This window comes from Labrus mixtus, chromosome 14 (assembly GCF_963584025.1).
Source record: "Labrus mixtus chromosome 14, fLabMix1.1, whole genome shotgun sequence".
In the NCBI taxonomy this organism is placed as follows: Eukaryota; Metazoa; Chordata; class Actinopteri; order Labriformes; family Labridae; genus Labrus; species Labrus mixtus.
The window spans coordinates 23239935-23256773 of NC_083625.1; the positions used below are offsets into that span (position 1 = coordinate 23239935).

A 16839-nucleotide genomic window follows, 5' to 3' on the forward strand; every position below is an offset into this window, starting at 1 on the left:
GGAGGTTTCATTTATCTCCAGCTCTCCTCTCAGGTTCAGTAAAGCCCCTTGAGCATGCCGCTGTAGTATCCATGCTTTCACCCATTAGTGTGGTTTCTCCTTATTTGTCTCCTCTGTCTCTTCTTTTTCCACTAAAAGACCAAGGGCTGACAACGCCAGCACCATTTTCAACTTTTTATCAGACATTATTCTCCATTAGTAGACTACCTATAATACGAGTGGTGGGCGACAGCGGTGTGAAAATGGTCTTCTCGTATCATAACAACAGACTACCGCCGCCTGCTGGCATGGAGAGTTATTTCCTCTCACACATGAGCAGAATGTATGTGGTGGTTGGCCGTCAGCTGTAGTCTTTGCGGTGTGTTCAAGTGCAACTTTTTGGCTAAGACGTGACGCCACAGGTGGCCTTCGTGGCCTTCGTGGCCACTAGTTCTTTGCCGTCTGCTTGGTGTGTCAGGGCCTTTAAAGATTCTGAGTGAGGCATCTGCACACTGTCTCGCTTTATGCTGACTCATGTATTAGTTCAGACATCAGGTGTAACGATGACAAGAAAACACTTCCATGTTAATGTACAGAACCAGGGAGAGTCGAGACTGTCTCCGTTTTTGAATCAGTCAATCAGAGAAGCTCTGAAAGTGAAGATCACCTGAAGCTACAAAGTGCATCATCAGTCAGGGAGGAAGTACGTGGCAGTCTTTAAACTAAACAGGACTGAAAACCTTTAAAGGCAGATCCTTAAAATGCAACCTTCTCTTCTTATGTGGATCAAATCCAGAATGTCTTTTATCTTGTTTCTAAGCTGCAGATAAATTCCTAACATTTTTAAGGCGCAGTCTGACTGGTATCTTGAAAGAGTTTTTGGCGGTAGTCGTTGTTTTTTGAGTCCGTGAGAGCTGCACAGAGATTCATTGCAAATTCAATCTAACCTTTCAGGACAAAATGCACAGTCATTGTTACGTGCAGAAATCATGTCGATGCTTCAGATGACGTCATTATCTTGCTCCAACAGTCTGATAACTCGTTTAATGAAAAGTTACAGCAACCAATGCTGTTGATGATATAGATATGTGGGTGTGGGTTTATTTTGAGTATTTTCTTACGAATAAAGGGAAATATTCAAATGACGTCTGGCCGACCACTATCGGCTGATATTAGCATAGCAAGTGACTATCAGTATCGGCTAATTTCATCAGCTATATACAGGTATATCGGTATCAGATTTTTTTCCTCCTCAATATCGATATCAGCACAAAAAATATTGGCCGGGTCTTACTTTTGAATTTCCCTTGGGATCAATAAAGTATCTATCTATCTATCTATCTATCTATCTATCTATCTATCTATCTATCTATCGACTTACTAGAATTCGAAAATGCTCTGAATTTGAGTTATCCAAAGTGGTTAATTATCATTGAAAGGGTTCCTCAAACTAACTCTTGCTTTCCTCTGCTCCTCTGCAGCTGCTGTGTGAGTCCTGATGCAGAGCTCACCCTCCTCGCCTTCGCTCTGGCGCGGGGCAGCGTGGCGAAGGTGCTGCAGGCCCTGTCCTGCATCAGCGACCATTTAGAGGCCGAGTACAAGGCCTCCGCCCTCATCGTGTCCATGGCCTCCGTCAGGCTGCGGCTACTTAATCGCAACGGTAACGTGACCAGCCCTCTTTCACTCTCACTGGCAGCGAGATATTTGAAACCACAGGCCTGGGAGAGAAAGTGCTCAGCGCTCACAGATGAGATGCATCAGTGGAGCGTGCAGTGGAAAAATAGCTAATTCTCTTACACTGCTGCAGATCAGTGCTCCTGAGTAGAAGGATATCCTGTATGGAAAACGATCGAGTGATTAACTATGACCTCACTGAAAATGCACTGTCATGATAACTGATGTGTCCTAACAGGGAAGCCCCTCCAGCTGCACCTGCAGGCGTGTGACGTCAAGAGCAAAGAGGAGAAATCCGGACCCGAGAACATGCTCACAGAATCCTCCACTGGAGACGGTATGATGCAGACCAGCTTTATTCAATAACAAACAACAACATGAGGCTCATCTCAACTCTGCACATGTCCCTCACTAAACCTGAATGTTGTTGTTGCTCTGAAGGTTTTCTGACAGAGAGCGGCAGGAAGAAAGCCAGTGTGATCCTGTCCACAGAGGATCAGAGTAACTTCCAGGTCACTCAGATGAAGATCAAAGTGAGGCTCCGCTTGGCTTTGCAGGATTTTGTTAACAACTGCAATAGAGCTGTAAGTTATATAACGCCTTCTGTTTGGTGTGTGTGTGTGTGACGCAGGTGCGGAAAGGATCCATTGGTGCAAAATGCGGCTTGGTGTTTACGTACAAGGAGGAAGAGGCTTTCGATGCAGAGAAACATTTCAGGAGGTTTAAAAAGTACGACTCCTGGGACTACAAGGCCTACAAAGAGTTTGTACAAGACAGGTAAGGAGGACTTAAAATAAATCTGCAATGTATAAAGGAGCATGTAGTTGCCATGTGGTGAACACTGAAGCTTCAGTGTTTATCCAGCTCTGCATCGGTCTGTAAACCTTTCTGTGTTCTAACCTCTCTCCATTTTTCAAAAGCATCTCCAATATTGATCCTAGTTTGAGCACGTTTCTGCTCGTGGAGCTTATTAGAAACAATAAAGAAATAAACAATCACTTCTATCTGAACCACTTCTCTCGCCTGCTTCCATCTCTGCAACACCTGTTGGTTTTACCTGATAACTGCTCTCATATCTGACAAACCAAGGGGCGTCCAAAATGGCCGTGTGGGGGTAGCCTTAAAACCGTCTACCTTCTCTGGTCCAAACAAATCCAGAGCATTCAGGACCAGAATCTAAAGTTAGAAGGAGGACATACTGGCTGCTGCATTGTTGTCAGAGAAACCAACACTTCAACATAGCATGTTTCCTTAATGTCTGATCAGATAGTAAGGTCACTTTATCATTTCACTCACTACACATCTTACTGATTGGACCTTCCAAGAGTTAACAACTCATTAATAACAGAAAACAGCTAAACTATGTTTGTTGAGTCATAAAAGCAGATATTACTAACACAGCATAGTCAGTGTATCTACCCCCTCTTCGATGGGGGGGTTTTCTAGAGGTGTTAGTTTGAGTATCTAACACAGCATTCTGTCTCCTGACCTGCAGTGCTAGGACTCCAGCTCAGTCTGAAGATGAGCCGATTGGCTGGTTTGAGCTTGAGGACGACTGGAACGACGTGGAGATCAAGCTGCAGCAGTGTCGCGTTGCAAAGGTACAAAACATATCTTTATTACCAACAGATTGTTTTGTTGTCAAGTATTCAGAGACTTCCCTCAAAGTCCTGAGTTCCTTTTTGTTTTATTTTTCATGTCATCAAGTAACCACGCCTTTGTTTTTTTTTTGTCTTCCTAGTTCCTGATGGTGAAGTTCTTGTGCACCAGGCAAGACTCCGCAGAGCGTCTTGGCGTGCAGTCCCTCACCTTCAGCGGTTATCTGTGTCCGGGGGCAGAGAGGCTCGGAGACCTGGACGACCTCAGTCCAGAGGGAGAGAGCTACGACCACGACACGGTCACCGGCCTTTGTCTACTTAACAAGACACTATTCTTCATACAGCAGCTAACGCGAGACATGGTAACTGCTGAACCTTTTCCAAAACATCCAATGGTTTAATTTCCGACCTTGAATTCAAATTCTCAGTAGCCGAAAACGCTCCAATCAGCATACATCTCTTCATTTTGTTATTTCATGCTGTATTTGTGGTAAACCGGCTGGAGGGTTTTGGGACTGTTATACAAAAAAAGGTCAAAGGTAACTGCAGCTGATTCCTCCTTTGGTTCCCTTATTACTCTTTAAAATGATCTCACTCTAAACAAGAATAGAGAGGGAGAGGAAATACAGTCTTAAATTACCACCTTGAGTTTGAGGATTTAACTCATTTCTATCTCTGCCTCACTTAATTTATTAACATATTTAAAGTGGGCCAGTCTGCCTTTACTCGACTGTTGAATTCTTAACATGTGCAGATTATTTGTTTGTCATCGTTGTCGTTTTCTCTCCACTGCTGCAGGATGCCTCTCATTTTAAACCGAAGTTTCTTCTGGACTTCAGTGGCCTCGGTCTGAACCTTTTCTGGAGCTTCTACAATAAACTCAGGGAGATGTGAGTAGTAGTGCTTTCATGTCTGTGTTTTTTCTGTACCCACATCCTCACTGCCTCAATTGATGCAGCAGTAATAAGAGGCAAGTACAGACTACTAAGAGTCAGGAAGCAGGACATGCACCGTGTTAGGAAGGCCTCCGTTTAAATCCAGCTGTTTGTCTTTGTCTCAGTGAGGGAGAGGAGGTGTTGAAGAGCAGAGTTCTGCTGCTCCAGCTGATGCAGAACTGTTTCCCCATGATGCCCAACCCACTGGAGCCCCGAGGCCCTGAGGACAGCACAGGACCAGAAGATGGAGCAGCAGCACCACCTCCAGCTGCAGCAGCACCTCCAGCTGCAGCTTGTCCATCCACTTCCAGCAGCACAGAACCGCCGTCTGAGTCTGTGAAGGCTGTTTGGGAACTCTACACTCACCTCTGCAGTGGTAAGAACCGCTTCAGCTTTCATGCAAGCGGCAGCAAGAAAATGTTTTTTGTGATGATTTGATGATCTGAGATTACTTGGACAGTAGCAGAATAGCGTGACTGATTTCTGAGAATTTGTGGCAATCTTGCAGAAATTGAAAGCCTGACCGATATGTCAGAAAGACGTTTACTGCCAAGTAGGTATGCACATACAAGTGGTTTGTCTTGGGTCTTTGTAACAGTATAAAAATAGAATAAAAGATAGAAAAATGTGCACGGTGTTGCAGAGGTAGTGTGCACATCTTTACTGTATGAACTACAGAGACATTGTTCAGAGATAATTATTCAGATTTAGTGCGGCGACGTAAAGCAAGAGTCTGATCTGGTGGCTTAATTGGGGGTTAGCGTAATGAAACTTAAAGGGACTAAGCTGGCAGAGTCTCAGTCACAGCTGGGGGACTGGAGTCCGTTAATGAGGCTGATAGCAGAGGGACAAAACATCCTCGTTGGGTGAGGTTTTGGTCCTAAAGTACAACGTCAGATTGCAGAGCAAAGGGGCTGGAGTCCGTAGGGCGTTGGGTTGGGAGCACGATGAGGACCATAATATGGAAGTTGGTCTGGTAGCTGGAGAGGTGCCAGTGCACTTACCGATCACTGCAGAGGTGCCCTTGAGCAAGGCACCGAACCCCCAACCGCTCTGGTGCGCTCCCTGTGTAGCAGCCCTACTCTGACATCTCTCCACTAGTGCATGTCCACACGTCCTGTTTGTGCATGTGTGTGATCGGGTCCTGTGTGTGTGAGAAGCATGTCTCTCAGTAACAGAGTGTAATCAGATGATAGGCTGCAGACTACCCTTGTCCTTAGCAGTAGCTGCAGCGTACCAGGCATTGATGGAGGAGGTGAGGATGGACTCGATGAGGGAGGTGTGGGAGTGCCCACCTTCGTCTTTGGCAGGTTGAATTTCTTCAGCTCCTTCTACTCCCTCCTCTGCTTTCCTATGATGCTCATACCGGCCTATCACAGATATATCACATCTCTCTGTACATGTTTTCTGATGTGGGCTGATGTGCAAACTCTCTTTAGACCATACTGTGCTGAAAGCAATGCTTCGGGTGGTTTTTAAAATGATGTCACGACAAAGTTTGTAAAGCTTCTTCGCGGTCACCAGCACATGGAGCAGAGCATCACAGCCGAGTGGACGCAGTCTGCATTCTAATTGGCTGATGGTGTTTAATAATAATGTTGTTCATTGAAGTTATTTTAAAAGAAAGCTTCTGTCTGCCTATGCATTGTCGAATCAGTGCAGGTTCTGTGCACAGTACATGTAGAAAAGTTGATTCTTATTCACGACCAATAACAATGTTTAGTGGATTCTCCCCTCTTAAATCAGTTTATGTATAATGTAAAACTATGTGTATCTCATGATTGTGTTTCAGTGGTGGATGGTCCAGTGGGAGAGACGTTGGTGGAGAAAGCTTTGCATAAAGAAGCAGTGAAGGCCATTCTTAACGGAGCAGCAGTTTTCTTCCCTGACAAACACGTCAGGAGAGACAAACTCTTCCACATGATGGTGAGTTATTAAAAAAACAAACGGAGAGGTGAAGACAGAAATCTGATTCTAATGAGGAAATGTAATGTCACCATTTGTCTTTTGCAGAAAAACATCACAGAAGAGGACCAGCCCGAGTCGGTGAAGGTGACGTTTGAATCTCTGTGTAATTACTTCAGGTAAGCAGACTGTGGATGCTCACGTTCTCTTCCACGTTCGGGTCACAGCCGTGTATCAGCAGCTGTGTTTTCTTCTCTGTGCAGCGACCAAGATCCAAGTGGCCTTCTCCTGCTCCCACCCAAAGGAGCTCCCGCAGACTTTGACATCAGCCCAATACTGTCGGTAATGGAGACGCTGCTTCTGGTGGCAACACGAGAGGTGAGACGTCTGTTAAACATACACACAACATCTGGACTGTTTTATTACATCATTCATCAACAACAGCTGCTGCTCCCTCTTCTTCTCTGATGATCCACTTTGTCTCTCAGTGTGAGGTGATGATGGTGGATGAGAGCAGTGGAGCCAGCAGGACGGTGCTGCTGTCTTTGTTCTGGGCTCTGCAGGGCAGTCTGGTCTCCTGGTGCTACCTGCAGCTCAAGACTGGATCCTCCACCGCCATCGCCATGGAGCTGGCCAGAGAAATCCTGCTTAAATGTAAGATACTGCTGATAGGTCAGACGTTACTGTCCAACAGATGGAAGGGGAGTTTTCTAATGGTTCACTTAGAGAATCATTCAGGTGTAGAGGATGATGCTAGATGCTTTACTTTGACAGATGTGGATCAGTTCCTGGGAAGTTTCAAAGCCATCCTGGGTTCCCTGCTGCAGAGGTACACCGGTGCTCAAATCAATGACAAACTGGGCAGCTCCATCCTCGCCACAGTCTTCAGACAACTGGTAAAACACTGTCAAACTTTCTACATTTGTCACCCGGCCCGGGTATGAATCTGTACGCGCTGAACGACTGTGAAATGTGTTCTGACCTGTGCAGATGATTTTACTCCTGGAGCTGTGCTCTCTGGACATCCCTCACAGCGTGCTGCTGAAGAAATTCTCCTCTCTGGTCGAGCTGCTCAAAAGCCTGTCAGGCGATACGGGAGACATCTTCTCGAAGGTCAGTCCACTTAGGCCGCAGTGTGCCGAAAAATGTTTACAGCCTCTCATCCCACAGGCTGAGTGAAAGCAGAAAGGGGAAGAACGCAGACAGGTAATTGGAGCATGAGGGGAAGTTAATTACAGCAAAACGACCAGAGCCGGTAGACACACGCTCTCTATGCACACATTATAATGTGTCCATCTTTGTTGAGGCCATCTTCCATTTAAGGACATTTGTTTGAATCAAGTTGTGATAACAGGTGGATTTCTGCGAGTGACGTACATAGGTGTGTGGGAAACGAATAAATTCTGTCCAGCTTTTAGCGCTAGTGGTATCAGATGGAGGTGAGCTGTTTTCACACATAAACTCCTGAAAATATCTAGAAGACTTCAGGAGGACTGCTCCTCAAATCCTCCAGATCTGGTTGTTCACACATGCACTTCACAGCGAGAATATATATTTGTCTTTATATAAATGCTACATGTAGTTGAACAGAATCACAATGTGAACTAAAGAGTGGAGAAGAACATACTGGAGAACAGGAAACATAATGCAGCAGGTTCATTAGAGCACAGAGATGGTAGAGGTGGCGTGCAGACAGTCTATGGTCGTGCAGCGATCACAGAGAATAAACGTCACCACCCCCTCCCACTCGCTCCAGGTGAATTCTCCTGATTATATCCTGCTGAGTTCTCACATCAGCTCACTCTGACTTTCTGCAGATTAAATACGAGGAGGCTGGAGGAGAAACTCTGATGAGATTTAAAATGAAAAATGTATTAATATTAATGCTCCACCATCAGCTGATTGCGTTCACTGACTCACCTGTAGGTGGATCAGGAGAGCTGGCACCAGCCCCAGCAGCCCGTTGTGCTGAGGACCTGGAACTTGGAGTCTCCTCACAACTACGAGAACAGCCGACACGAGACCAGCATCTTCGCCTGCCCCGGCGCCACCTCGTTTGAGCTGGAGTTTGACGAGCGCTGTGAGACGGAGAAGAGGTGAGCGGAGAGTGAAGAGATTCTTGTTTGTGTCCACAGTGAGACATTCTTGTTCACCATTCTCTATGCTCGTGCTTTTTGACAGATACGACTACCTAGAATTCACAGACTCCCGAGGTGGGAAGGTCCGATATGACATGAAGGTTGGAACTGAGAAGTGGCCGAAGGTAGGGAATAAGAAAACCTTCAGCTGCGTTCATATGAAACCCAGTTGATGTTTATCCTGTTTGAACACGTCTGTTGTTTCTCACTGATCCTGCAGAAAGTGACGTTCGACGCCGGCCCTCAGCTCCAGTTCCTCTTCCACTCGGACAGCAGTAATAACGAGTGGGGTTACAAGTTCACTGTGACCGCCCTCGGGCTCCCGGACATCACCATCTCCTGGATGTCAGACCTGCGGCTGCTGGTCGCTCGTCTGATGGGTCGCCTGGCTTCAAGAACACTCGCCCTCAAATCTCCTCATGGTGAGACCGCCCTCTAGGAACTAGATCACATGAAGGTCTGAGAGCTGAAGGCTTTCTGTGTGAAATAAGGCAATGTGAATGCATAGACTGGGACGCCAGTGTAATGCCGTTGTGGAAGCGACAAGAATGTCTTAATGTGTGATGACGGTAGTAATGGTGCTGTAGCGGAATTGTGGAAATCAATAGGGCTACACATGAAAAGATCTCGCTAAAATGTCCCCTTTAACTTGGTTTATATTGACCTTTAATGTTATTATGATCATTGTTATTCATTAGCTTTAATTTAGCATCCATCCATTATCTTCACTGCTCATCCTATGATTCAGGATTTGAACCGGGAACCTTCTTGCTATGAGGGGACAGCAGCAACCACTGCATTTCCATCACATGCCATGCATTGCTACACTTTTTCTTATTGTTTCTTCCTTTGAGCTACTTTTCTGATATGAGAGTCGCCGTGTAATTTCATTTTGTTAAAATTGATGTTCATCATAATAAGAGATGTGTTGATAAAATGGATTGAGGTATGAGGAAACACTTTCCAGACTGCATCATGTACTGAAAAAATACAACCCTGAGCTGTTTTTCCTGACCCTTTTTTAAAAGATACAATTCTGATCTTTTTTGATATCGCCGTCTATTTCAGAGATTCGCTCTGTGAAGGAGCTCCCTCAGGGGAAAATGTCCCACGTTCAGTCTTCCCCTCTTTGGAAACCCATCCTGAGACACGGGTTGTGTGAAGCCAGAGAGACCAATCGAACAAAAGCACCCACAGACCAGGTACTGACCGATCAATGCAGAAGTCTCTTATCTCAGGTTTACATTATTCCTCTGTGAACGTCTTGAGCCAGGAGGCGTTCTAACCCGTTGTTTTTTTACCGTCTTGTAGTCGAAGTCGTGGACCCCTGATGAGGTAGTGAACTTCCTGGAGGACTTTGCCCGATGGAACCCGTCCCAGGAGCCGACAGACAGCAGAACAGAACTGATGAAGACCCTCGTGCAGTCCTGCAGGAAACAGCCGATGAGAAACGAGATCGCTCCCGGGTCAAAGACAGACCAGGCTGTGAACGCCATTTGGGCGGCCATGGTGTACCACACACCGGCCCTGAACCATGCGCTGAAGACCTACGGTAACGCTCGGTTTATTATCCCTGACTATAGAACACGATGTTCTGTTTATTTTGTAAATAACCTGCGTGATGTTTGTCTTCTGTGTGAGCAGTTTATCAGGATTGTAAGTCGTGCCTGAGTGAAGAGTTTGTGCAGGTGTACGCACTCGCTGACAGCATCAGGACTTGGATGGTAAGGTTCATAACCATCACATGTATGTGCCGCTCAAGTGACAGAGATCGTGTTTCTGAACCAAAATGTTTGTTTTCTCCATCAGCTGGAGATGAAGCAAAGGTACCTCGTTGGTAAAATCTCCGTTCCTGATGAGAAGGAGGGAGGTCAAGATGAGGTTACCATGGAGACGCTAGGTGAGGACTATAACCTTTTGTAAAGCGTGAAATAAATTAACACAAAATGGAAGAGTGCACATTAGCTATAAGTCACAGTTTGTACGTCTACCTGCAGCTCTTCATGTTGAACACCATACCTATGTTTGAGGGGTTTTTGAGGTGATGGTGATGAACTCTTGTTGCCAAAATGAAAAATTAAACACTTTTACCACTCGTGACAAAACCTAGTGACTAAATGAGCGCAACACGGCATGCAGCTCAGTGATCGTTTAATCTCGATGATCTTGTTTTCACGATCGTGGGAAGACAAAATCGGAAAAAGTGAATTTGAAACTTGAGTTATTCCATGCTCCATGCTCCATGCTCCATGTGTTTGCTCCCGCTAATCTAAGGATGGCTGATGGCGAGCTTGTGCTTCATTGGACTAAATCAACATGGTGTAAAGCATGGGCAGTCAGTAGAAATGTTGGTTGCAACTTGTAAACACAACATTCAAACTTGGTTTGTCACTTGACTGTCCAACAGGAAGCAGACCAGCTCCACGTCCATGGCTGCATAAAATAGTTTCCTCTTCATTGTAATAAATGCTGACACTTGCAATATTGTTTTGTGTGCAAATTCTCAAATTCACAGTAATGATAAAATAGTGATTTATTGAGCAGCTTCAGATGAGCTGTGGAGGCACAAAAGTCCACTTGAACTCAAGGACGAGCTGTTTAAGAATGTATGGTCAAAGCAAAGGTCACTGTGATCTATCTCTCTCTTCCATAACTCAACAATGAACGCACTAATTGCACTTTTTCACAACTTAAATAATGAAGGCAAACTTCACTGTATCATGTCCTTAAGAAAAACTATTCTGGCCTTGTTTCCCCTTTGATTCATGTGAATGGTGTATGAAATCTTTATTACACTGAATGTTATTACATCGTGTTTATTTCTGTTGTTTTATCAGTGTGAGAGTTCTCTTCATGCATATCTGTTGGTTCAGATGTTGTGAGTCGGGTCTTCTGCAGAGAAAGAGATCTTCTCTTGCATGTTTTTAATCAAGACTTTCCTGTGTTGTTTGTTTGTGAGAAACACCTGGGTCAGTGTAAAATGCAACTGGATAGCTTGCAGAGTCATAAAACACAAAGGCTATGATAATAATTTTTCTGACTCTTGTTACTGTCTTTGTCTCCAGCGGAGATGTGCATTGAGAAGAGCCTCCTGCTGTTCAGATTCACACCATGTGGAGTGCCGTGTCAGGACAGTGACTCCTCCAGAGCTGCAGAGGGCAGCAGTGCTCTACTCCTCCGCTCAAGTTCGATCTCAGAAGCGGACTTTCAGCCCAGCTCCTCTGTGGGACCTCAGCATGCGGGGCCAGAGGAGATCAGTGATGCCAAAGCAGCACAGAGCCAAACCTCTGGTGGTGCCCAAAACTCATCTTCATGTGGACACAAGCAAGGCCACAGAGGCTCCACAGAGAGCCTCTCCTCCCAGTCAGGAGAACCAGCCTCACCCTCCACCTTCCCCCGTAAGGCCCCGTTCAGCCGGGCCCGCCTACGCCTCCTCTCATGCAGATCTATAGAAGAGCCGCGTATGACCCCCTCTGTGAAGGATCGCTACCCAATCCTTAAACACATCCTGAACTTTATAAGGGACCAGGCTCTCACCACAGCAAGGTTCACCACCCTCAGTCTTTTATTTTTTCATTCATTATTTATGTTATTGTAGTGGTTAAGTAATCCATGTCTTCCTCCTGCAGCATTCTTCAGACCCTGTCACTGAGCAAAGCCCAGGCTCTGAGTGTGTGTAAGGTCCTGGAGATGGTTCAGCAGTGTTTACAATCCCTGGGAAAGCCACACCTCTTCCAGGCCCCCTGCATCCTGTTCCTGCAGGAGCTGCTGGCGTGTCAGAAAGACTTCACCAGGTACGACCTGCTGAGAATGTTTGTGTTGAAGAAGAGTCGATGTGTAATGCTTGTTTTGTTTGTATACTGTATTAACACTTAAGTCTCACACAGCTCAGTAAATATAACCATATAAATATATAAAAGAGTATAGTTGTGTTATTGAGAATGAAAAAGAAAAGGATCTTTAATATACTAAACTGAGTTTCTCGATTGAGCGTGCTAAAAAAAAAGGTGTCCATTCTGGGTCCTGTTATATTTATGATTCTACGGTGGCTGGGAAGTACAAAACAAAATGACAAAGTGTGAAACACTTTATACAAAATGCAAAATTACATTTTATTTAACAAAATTACAAATCCCAAAACACTTTTACCAAGGACAAAACTAATTTACATTTTATAAAACAAATGTACAAGATGTGAAACACTTTTACAAGCGCAGAGACAAGTTTACAAACGACAGAATCTTGACAGAAAGGAAATCTCTTTGTCTCTTCCAGCTACTTCTCTCAGCTGTCAGACAGCGGGCAGAAGCTCGGAGAGGAGGTGAGGCGTTCCTACCATCAGCTGGTGCTCATGCTGGTGGGGGCAGTTCAAGCTTTCAGCAGCCTCAATGAGAAGTAAGCCCTCCTTTTTGTAACACAGCAGACTTAAGTTAAGAACCCTGAAGTGGAAAAGTGATCATGATGAGTCTTAGTTTAAAGTGTGAATTCTGTCATGTGACCTGTCCCCTCGTTCCCGCTCTTCAGAGCCCTGCTGCCCGCCCTGTCCTGTGTGCAGACCTGCTTGCTGCACCTTCTGGACATGAGCTGGGAGGTTCACGACCTTCCTCTCTTCCTGAATATCAAGCTTCCTGAACTCCTGCTCAGCATGTCCCAGGAAAACATCAGTGTCCATGACATTGCCATCAGGTAATATGATAAGGGGAGCAGAAAACACAGCTTTTGTTTTAGCAGATCAACACGGTTCTTAAAGTATGTCAAACAGTATCCCAGCATCTTAATGATCTGTTCTGTCTGCTGTTCAAATGCATCTTCAGTCAGTGGACTGAGGAGGATGAAATCGCAGACTACAAGAAGAACCAGGAGTGGATGGATGAGTGCATGGACGGGATGTTTGAGAAGTGGTACGACAAAATCGACGAGGAGGACTCCATGGAGGACAGGAGGAAGGTACGAAACCCAAAAAGTGCAAATTCAAAAACCAAAAAGAAAATAGAATATGATATATGATTCTAGTAAAAATCAAACGAAGGCAATACCTGTTTTGATACCATGGCGACAAAAAACAAAAGTCCTGGACACCCATTCTGGGTAATTTCTTGTTTTTAATAACAAAAACCTTCAATGACGACGAGGTAGCATGCATGTAAAGAACATCACTGTAGTCGATCACTAATACAAATGTTAACGTCTGATGTTCTGTCTTTTCAACAGATGCACATGTTTATCGCTCGTTACTGCGACCTGCTCAACGTTGTCATCTCGTGTGACGGCTGCGAGCGGATGGCACCGTGGCACCGCTACCGATGTCTGCAGTGCATGGACATGGACCTCTGCAAGACGTGCTTCCTCAGTGAGCTCACACTCTCTCATACAGTCACATTGAAAGATCTTCGGAGTGTAGAGACATTCATCTAGAGTTGTGGATAAGACGGGGAATGTGTTTGTTTATAACCAGGCGGGGCCAAGCCGGAGGGCCATGAGGACGACCATGAGATGGTCAACATGGAGTACGCCTGCGACCATTGTCAGGGCCTGATTGTAGGCAGCAGGATCAACTGCAACGTCTGTGAAGACTTCGATCTGTGCTTTGGATGCTACCATACAAAGAAATATCCGGACAGGTGATGCACATTTCAGGTTTCATCTCATCCTGTTTGAACTCATTCATGGATAAAGTCTGAGTAGTAACTCTGATATTCTTTTAACCGTAACATCTCCAGCCATCTGCCAACTCATCGCATCACAGTGTACCCCATGGTGACGATACGAATCAGTGACCGGCACCGTCTGATCCAGCCCTACATCCACAACTATTCCTGGCTGCTGTTCGCCGCTCTGGCGCTCTACACGTCAGAGCTGAGCAGCCAGAAGCAGACAGAGGGAGAGACTTTGGACAACAACCACCTGAGCCAGGCGTCAGCGCTGCAGACCTGCTGCTCCCAGCTCATCACCGACTGCCTGCTCAAGGGCCAGCCCGGCAAAGGTCAGTTCAGAGTAGTGTTCTGTGTTTAAAGAAGTATGTTTAGACTGCCTGTTGAGATTAGGAAGATCGATAAAACCATCACATATGTGTGCTAAATATGAAGGTAGAGCCAGCAGCTGGAAGCAGAGACAAACGAGTCTGGATCTGTACAAAAACAAAGAACTAAACTGCAAACCATGAGGATGACAAGACTCCAATGATACACATTAAATAAAAGAGACAAAATTGTTTGTTTGTAAGTGAGCTGTAGGGAGGCTGGTTTTGAAAAAGCTCAGATAAATGTCCACCCTATCTTCAGTCTTAGCAAAGATAATAACATACTTCAAGGTAGGATTGGTAATTTTCTCTGGATTCACTTTTTAAGATTTTGATTGAAATTGTCTTTTGGTCCTGACAGAAATTAATAACTCATGTGCTCTGAAAAAAAGAACGAAGAAAATCTGTCATCTGTATCAGTTTTAAACCTGTAAAAACGTTGACCAATGTCTGCCAAGAGGTACCAATCTGATGAACCAATCACAGCCTCCCTGTCTCCCTGCTTGCTCTCTACCCCATGTGGGCACGAGCCCACACTCAAAGCATGAGCTGAGGTTCCGCTTCTTGCATGTAGGTGAGGGGGCGTGGCTTTTGAGGGAGCACAGAGGGGAGGGGGTGCAGACGGAGCACTGAGGGAATGCTGCTTTCAAAATCCTGCTAGTTTTCCAAAATGACCAACCCTGCCTTTAAGGTGACTTTACGTTTGCTAAACAGATAGACAGACACTTACAGGGGGGTAAGTGTGCAACATAAGATTCAGAGAGAGAATCCAGATCCCCCGAGAACAGATACGAGATCTTCATGTGGAATCTGTAAAAAAAAAAAGAGATGGAACAAACGTTTCTGTTCTTTCCTCCATGAAGGTCTGCGTTCCTCTGCCTTGCTCGCCCTGCTGTCGTCCAATGACTCGTCTTCTGACAGTGAGCTGTGTCCAGTCTCACCAGAGTCCTCTCAGGAGCTCAGCACGGCCACTGACACCTCCTCTCTGCCTGGATCCAACGCAGCCATCTGCTCCCCGACGTCTCCAAAGGACAAGGTGAGGAACTGAGGACAAAGACGGGACTTTAGGTCGACAGATTATTGGATTCACTGAATTTTCTTTGCATGTAATTAATGTACAAAATCAGTAGGTAATACATGCTGATTGTCAACTTAAACCCCATGCTCTGGGATTGTAAACAAACTGAATGGTTTCATCCTCTCACCTCTAGAGCAAACCGTCCAGTAAGGAGAAAAACCCAAAGGAGGTGGGCTCTTCTCCCGCTGCTCCTCCCGAGGTGTCCTCCCCTCCGAGCACTGGAGAGCGGGACAAAATGAAGCTGGTCATCCAAGACACCCTGGACTCCCCTAGCCTCAGCCAGACCCCCTCGGTGTCCAGTGACGACCCCCTCTCCCCTGTGGTCCGAAGTGAGTGTTGAGTCTGATTCCACCAGGCTGATTTGATCTCTGTTTTTCTATCACTGACTACACGCTTCATGTTCTGAAATGTTCTCAGCCTCAGAGTCCGGACCGGGAGCAGTCAACTCTCCGACATGTGACGTTGTAAAGGAGACGGACGAGAGGCTGCCGCAGGTCCCCCTTCAGGAGCACGTTTTCTCAGAGTGCTCCCGAGAGAGGATCCTGGGTCTACTAGCTGCCATGCTGCCACCAGCAAAACCAGTACGTCACAGATAAGACTTCCATTCTTATACCTCGTTTAACAAGGAGAGTCCCAGTGAGATTAGATCTCATATATCAAGGGAGATCTGTCCAAGGAACTTAGCAATATAAATAAAACATGACTACAAACACAAGCAGAGACACAAAACCGTTCTTAGAGATTCCATTAGGATTCAGAAAAAGTTCAGCTAGACGTTAACGTTCTTCAAATCACTGCTACCAGTCAAGAAATGATCTCACACTAAACTCCTCACAAATCAAATATATCATGAAGAGTTAGATTGTCAGTATTATTCTTAACTTTGGTTTTTGCACAGATTTAACAAACCATATCAAACATAAGGAAGACGTGCCAAGCTAGCTTTCGCCAGCAGTTTTTATGCTAAGCTAAGCTAACTGCATGCTAGCTCTAGATGTATGTTCATAGAACAAACGGAGTGGTGCCAATCTTTAATGTACACATCAATCACAAACACTCAAATCTACTGAAGCTTTGTTGTAGCATAAGATTTCCTATTCCTGAAATGTTTCCCAATTCAGACTCTAAATTGACGTTTCTCCACAGATAACATGAAGATATCAAATGATCACTGTCTCCTTTGTGTCCTCAGGGCTGCACGCTGTCCCTGCCAAGTCTGAACTCCATCCTGCCCCAGCTTTTCAGAGCCGTCATCTCCAACGCCGGATCTCTGAACGAGACCTTCCACCTCACTCTGGGGCTGCTGGGTCAGCTGCTGCTCAGGATCTCTCCGACTGAGGCCGACACCGCTGTCACAGAGGCTCTGGCTGACAAATACGAGCTGCTGACTCAGGGAGAGGCGGCCAGCTTAGACACCCAGGGCTGGAAGACCACACAGCTGCTTTTCAGCCTGGGGGCGGTCTGTTTAGACAGGTGAGAGGAGTCATCGTCTCCACACTGACGAGATCTCTTT

General features: G+C 45.7%; 1 protein-coding gene across 1 annotated transcript in view; it reads left to right on the forward strand.

Moving 5' to 3' along the window:
* The window catches only part of zzef1 (zinc finger, ZZ-type with EF hand domain 1), a 35433-nt gene that overhangs the window by 6058 nt on the left and 12536 nt on the right, over positions 1-16839 (forward strand). Inside the window, exons 8-40 of the mRNA XM_061055897.1 lie at positions 1461-1639; positions 1892-1990; positions 2095-2186; positions 2285-2430; positions 3149-3254; positions 3395-3613; positions 4050-4141; positions 4312-4562; positions 5979-6112; positions 6200-6270; positions 6355-6469; positions 6580-6745; positions 6866-6987; positions 7082-7204; positions 8018-8187; positions 8273-8354; positions 8450-8651; positions 9298-9431; positions 9541-9781; positions 9874-9953; positions 10039-10129; positions 11295-11775; positions 11859-12023; positions 12505-12624; positions 12754-12915; positions 13044-13176; positions 13441-13579; positions 13685-13850; positions 13950-14212; positions 15112-15284; positions 15460-15655; positions 15744-15907; positions 16519-16799. Of these exons, the coding sequence (XP_060911880.1) occupies positions 1461-1639; positions 1892-1990; positions 2095-2186; positions 2285-2430; positions 3149-3254; positions 3395-3613; positions 4050-4141; positions 4312-4562; positions 5979-6112; positions 6200-6270; positions 6355-6469; positions 6580-6745; positions 6866-6987; positions 7082-7204; positions 8018-8187; positions 8273-8354; positions 8450-8651; positions 9298-9431; positions 9541-9781; positions 9874-9953; positions 10039-10129; positions 11295-11775; positions 11859-12023; positions 12505-12624; positions 12754-12915; positions 13044-13176; positions 13441-13579; positions 13685-13850; positions 13950-14212; positions 15112-15284; positions 15460-15655; positions 15744-15907; positions 16519-16799 (5358 nt within the window). The remainder of the gene's footprint in view (positions 1-1460; positions 1640-1891; positions 1991-2094; positions 2187-2284; positions 2431-3148; positions 3255-3394; positions 3614-4049; positions 4142-4311; positions 4563-5978; positions 6113-6199; positions 6271-6354; positions 6470-6579; positions 6746-6865; positions 6988-7081; positions 7205-8017; positions 8188-8272; positions 8355-8449; positions 8652-9297; positions 9432-9540; positions 9782-9873; positions 9954-10038; positions 10130-11294; positions 11776-11858; positions 12024-12504; positions 12625-12753; positions 12916-13043; positions 13177-13440; positions 13580-13684; positions 13851-13949; positions 14213-15111; positions 15285-15459; positions 15656-15743; positions 15908-16518; positions 16800-16839) is intronic.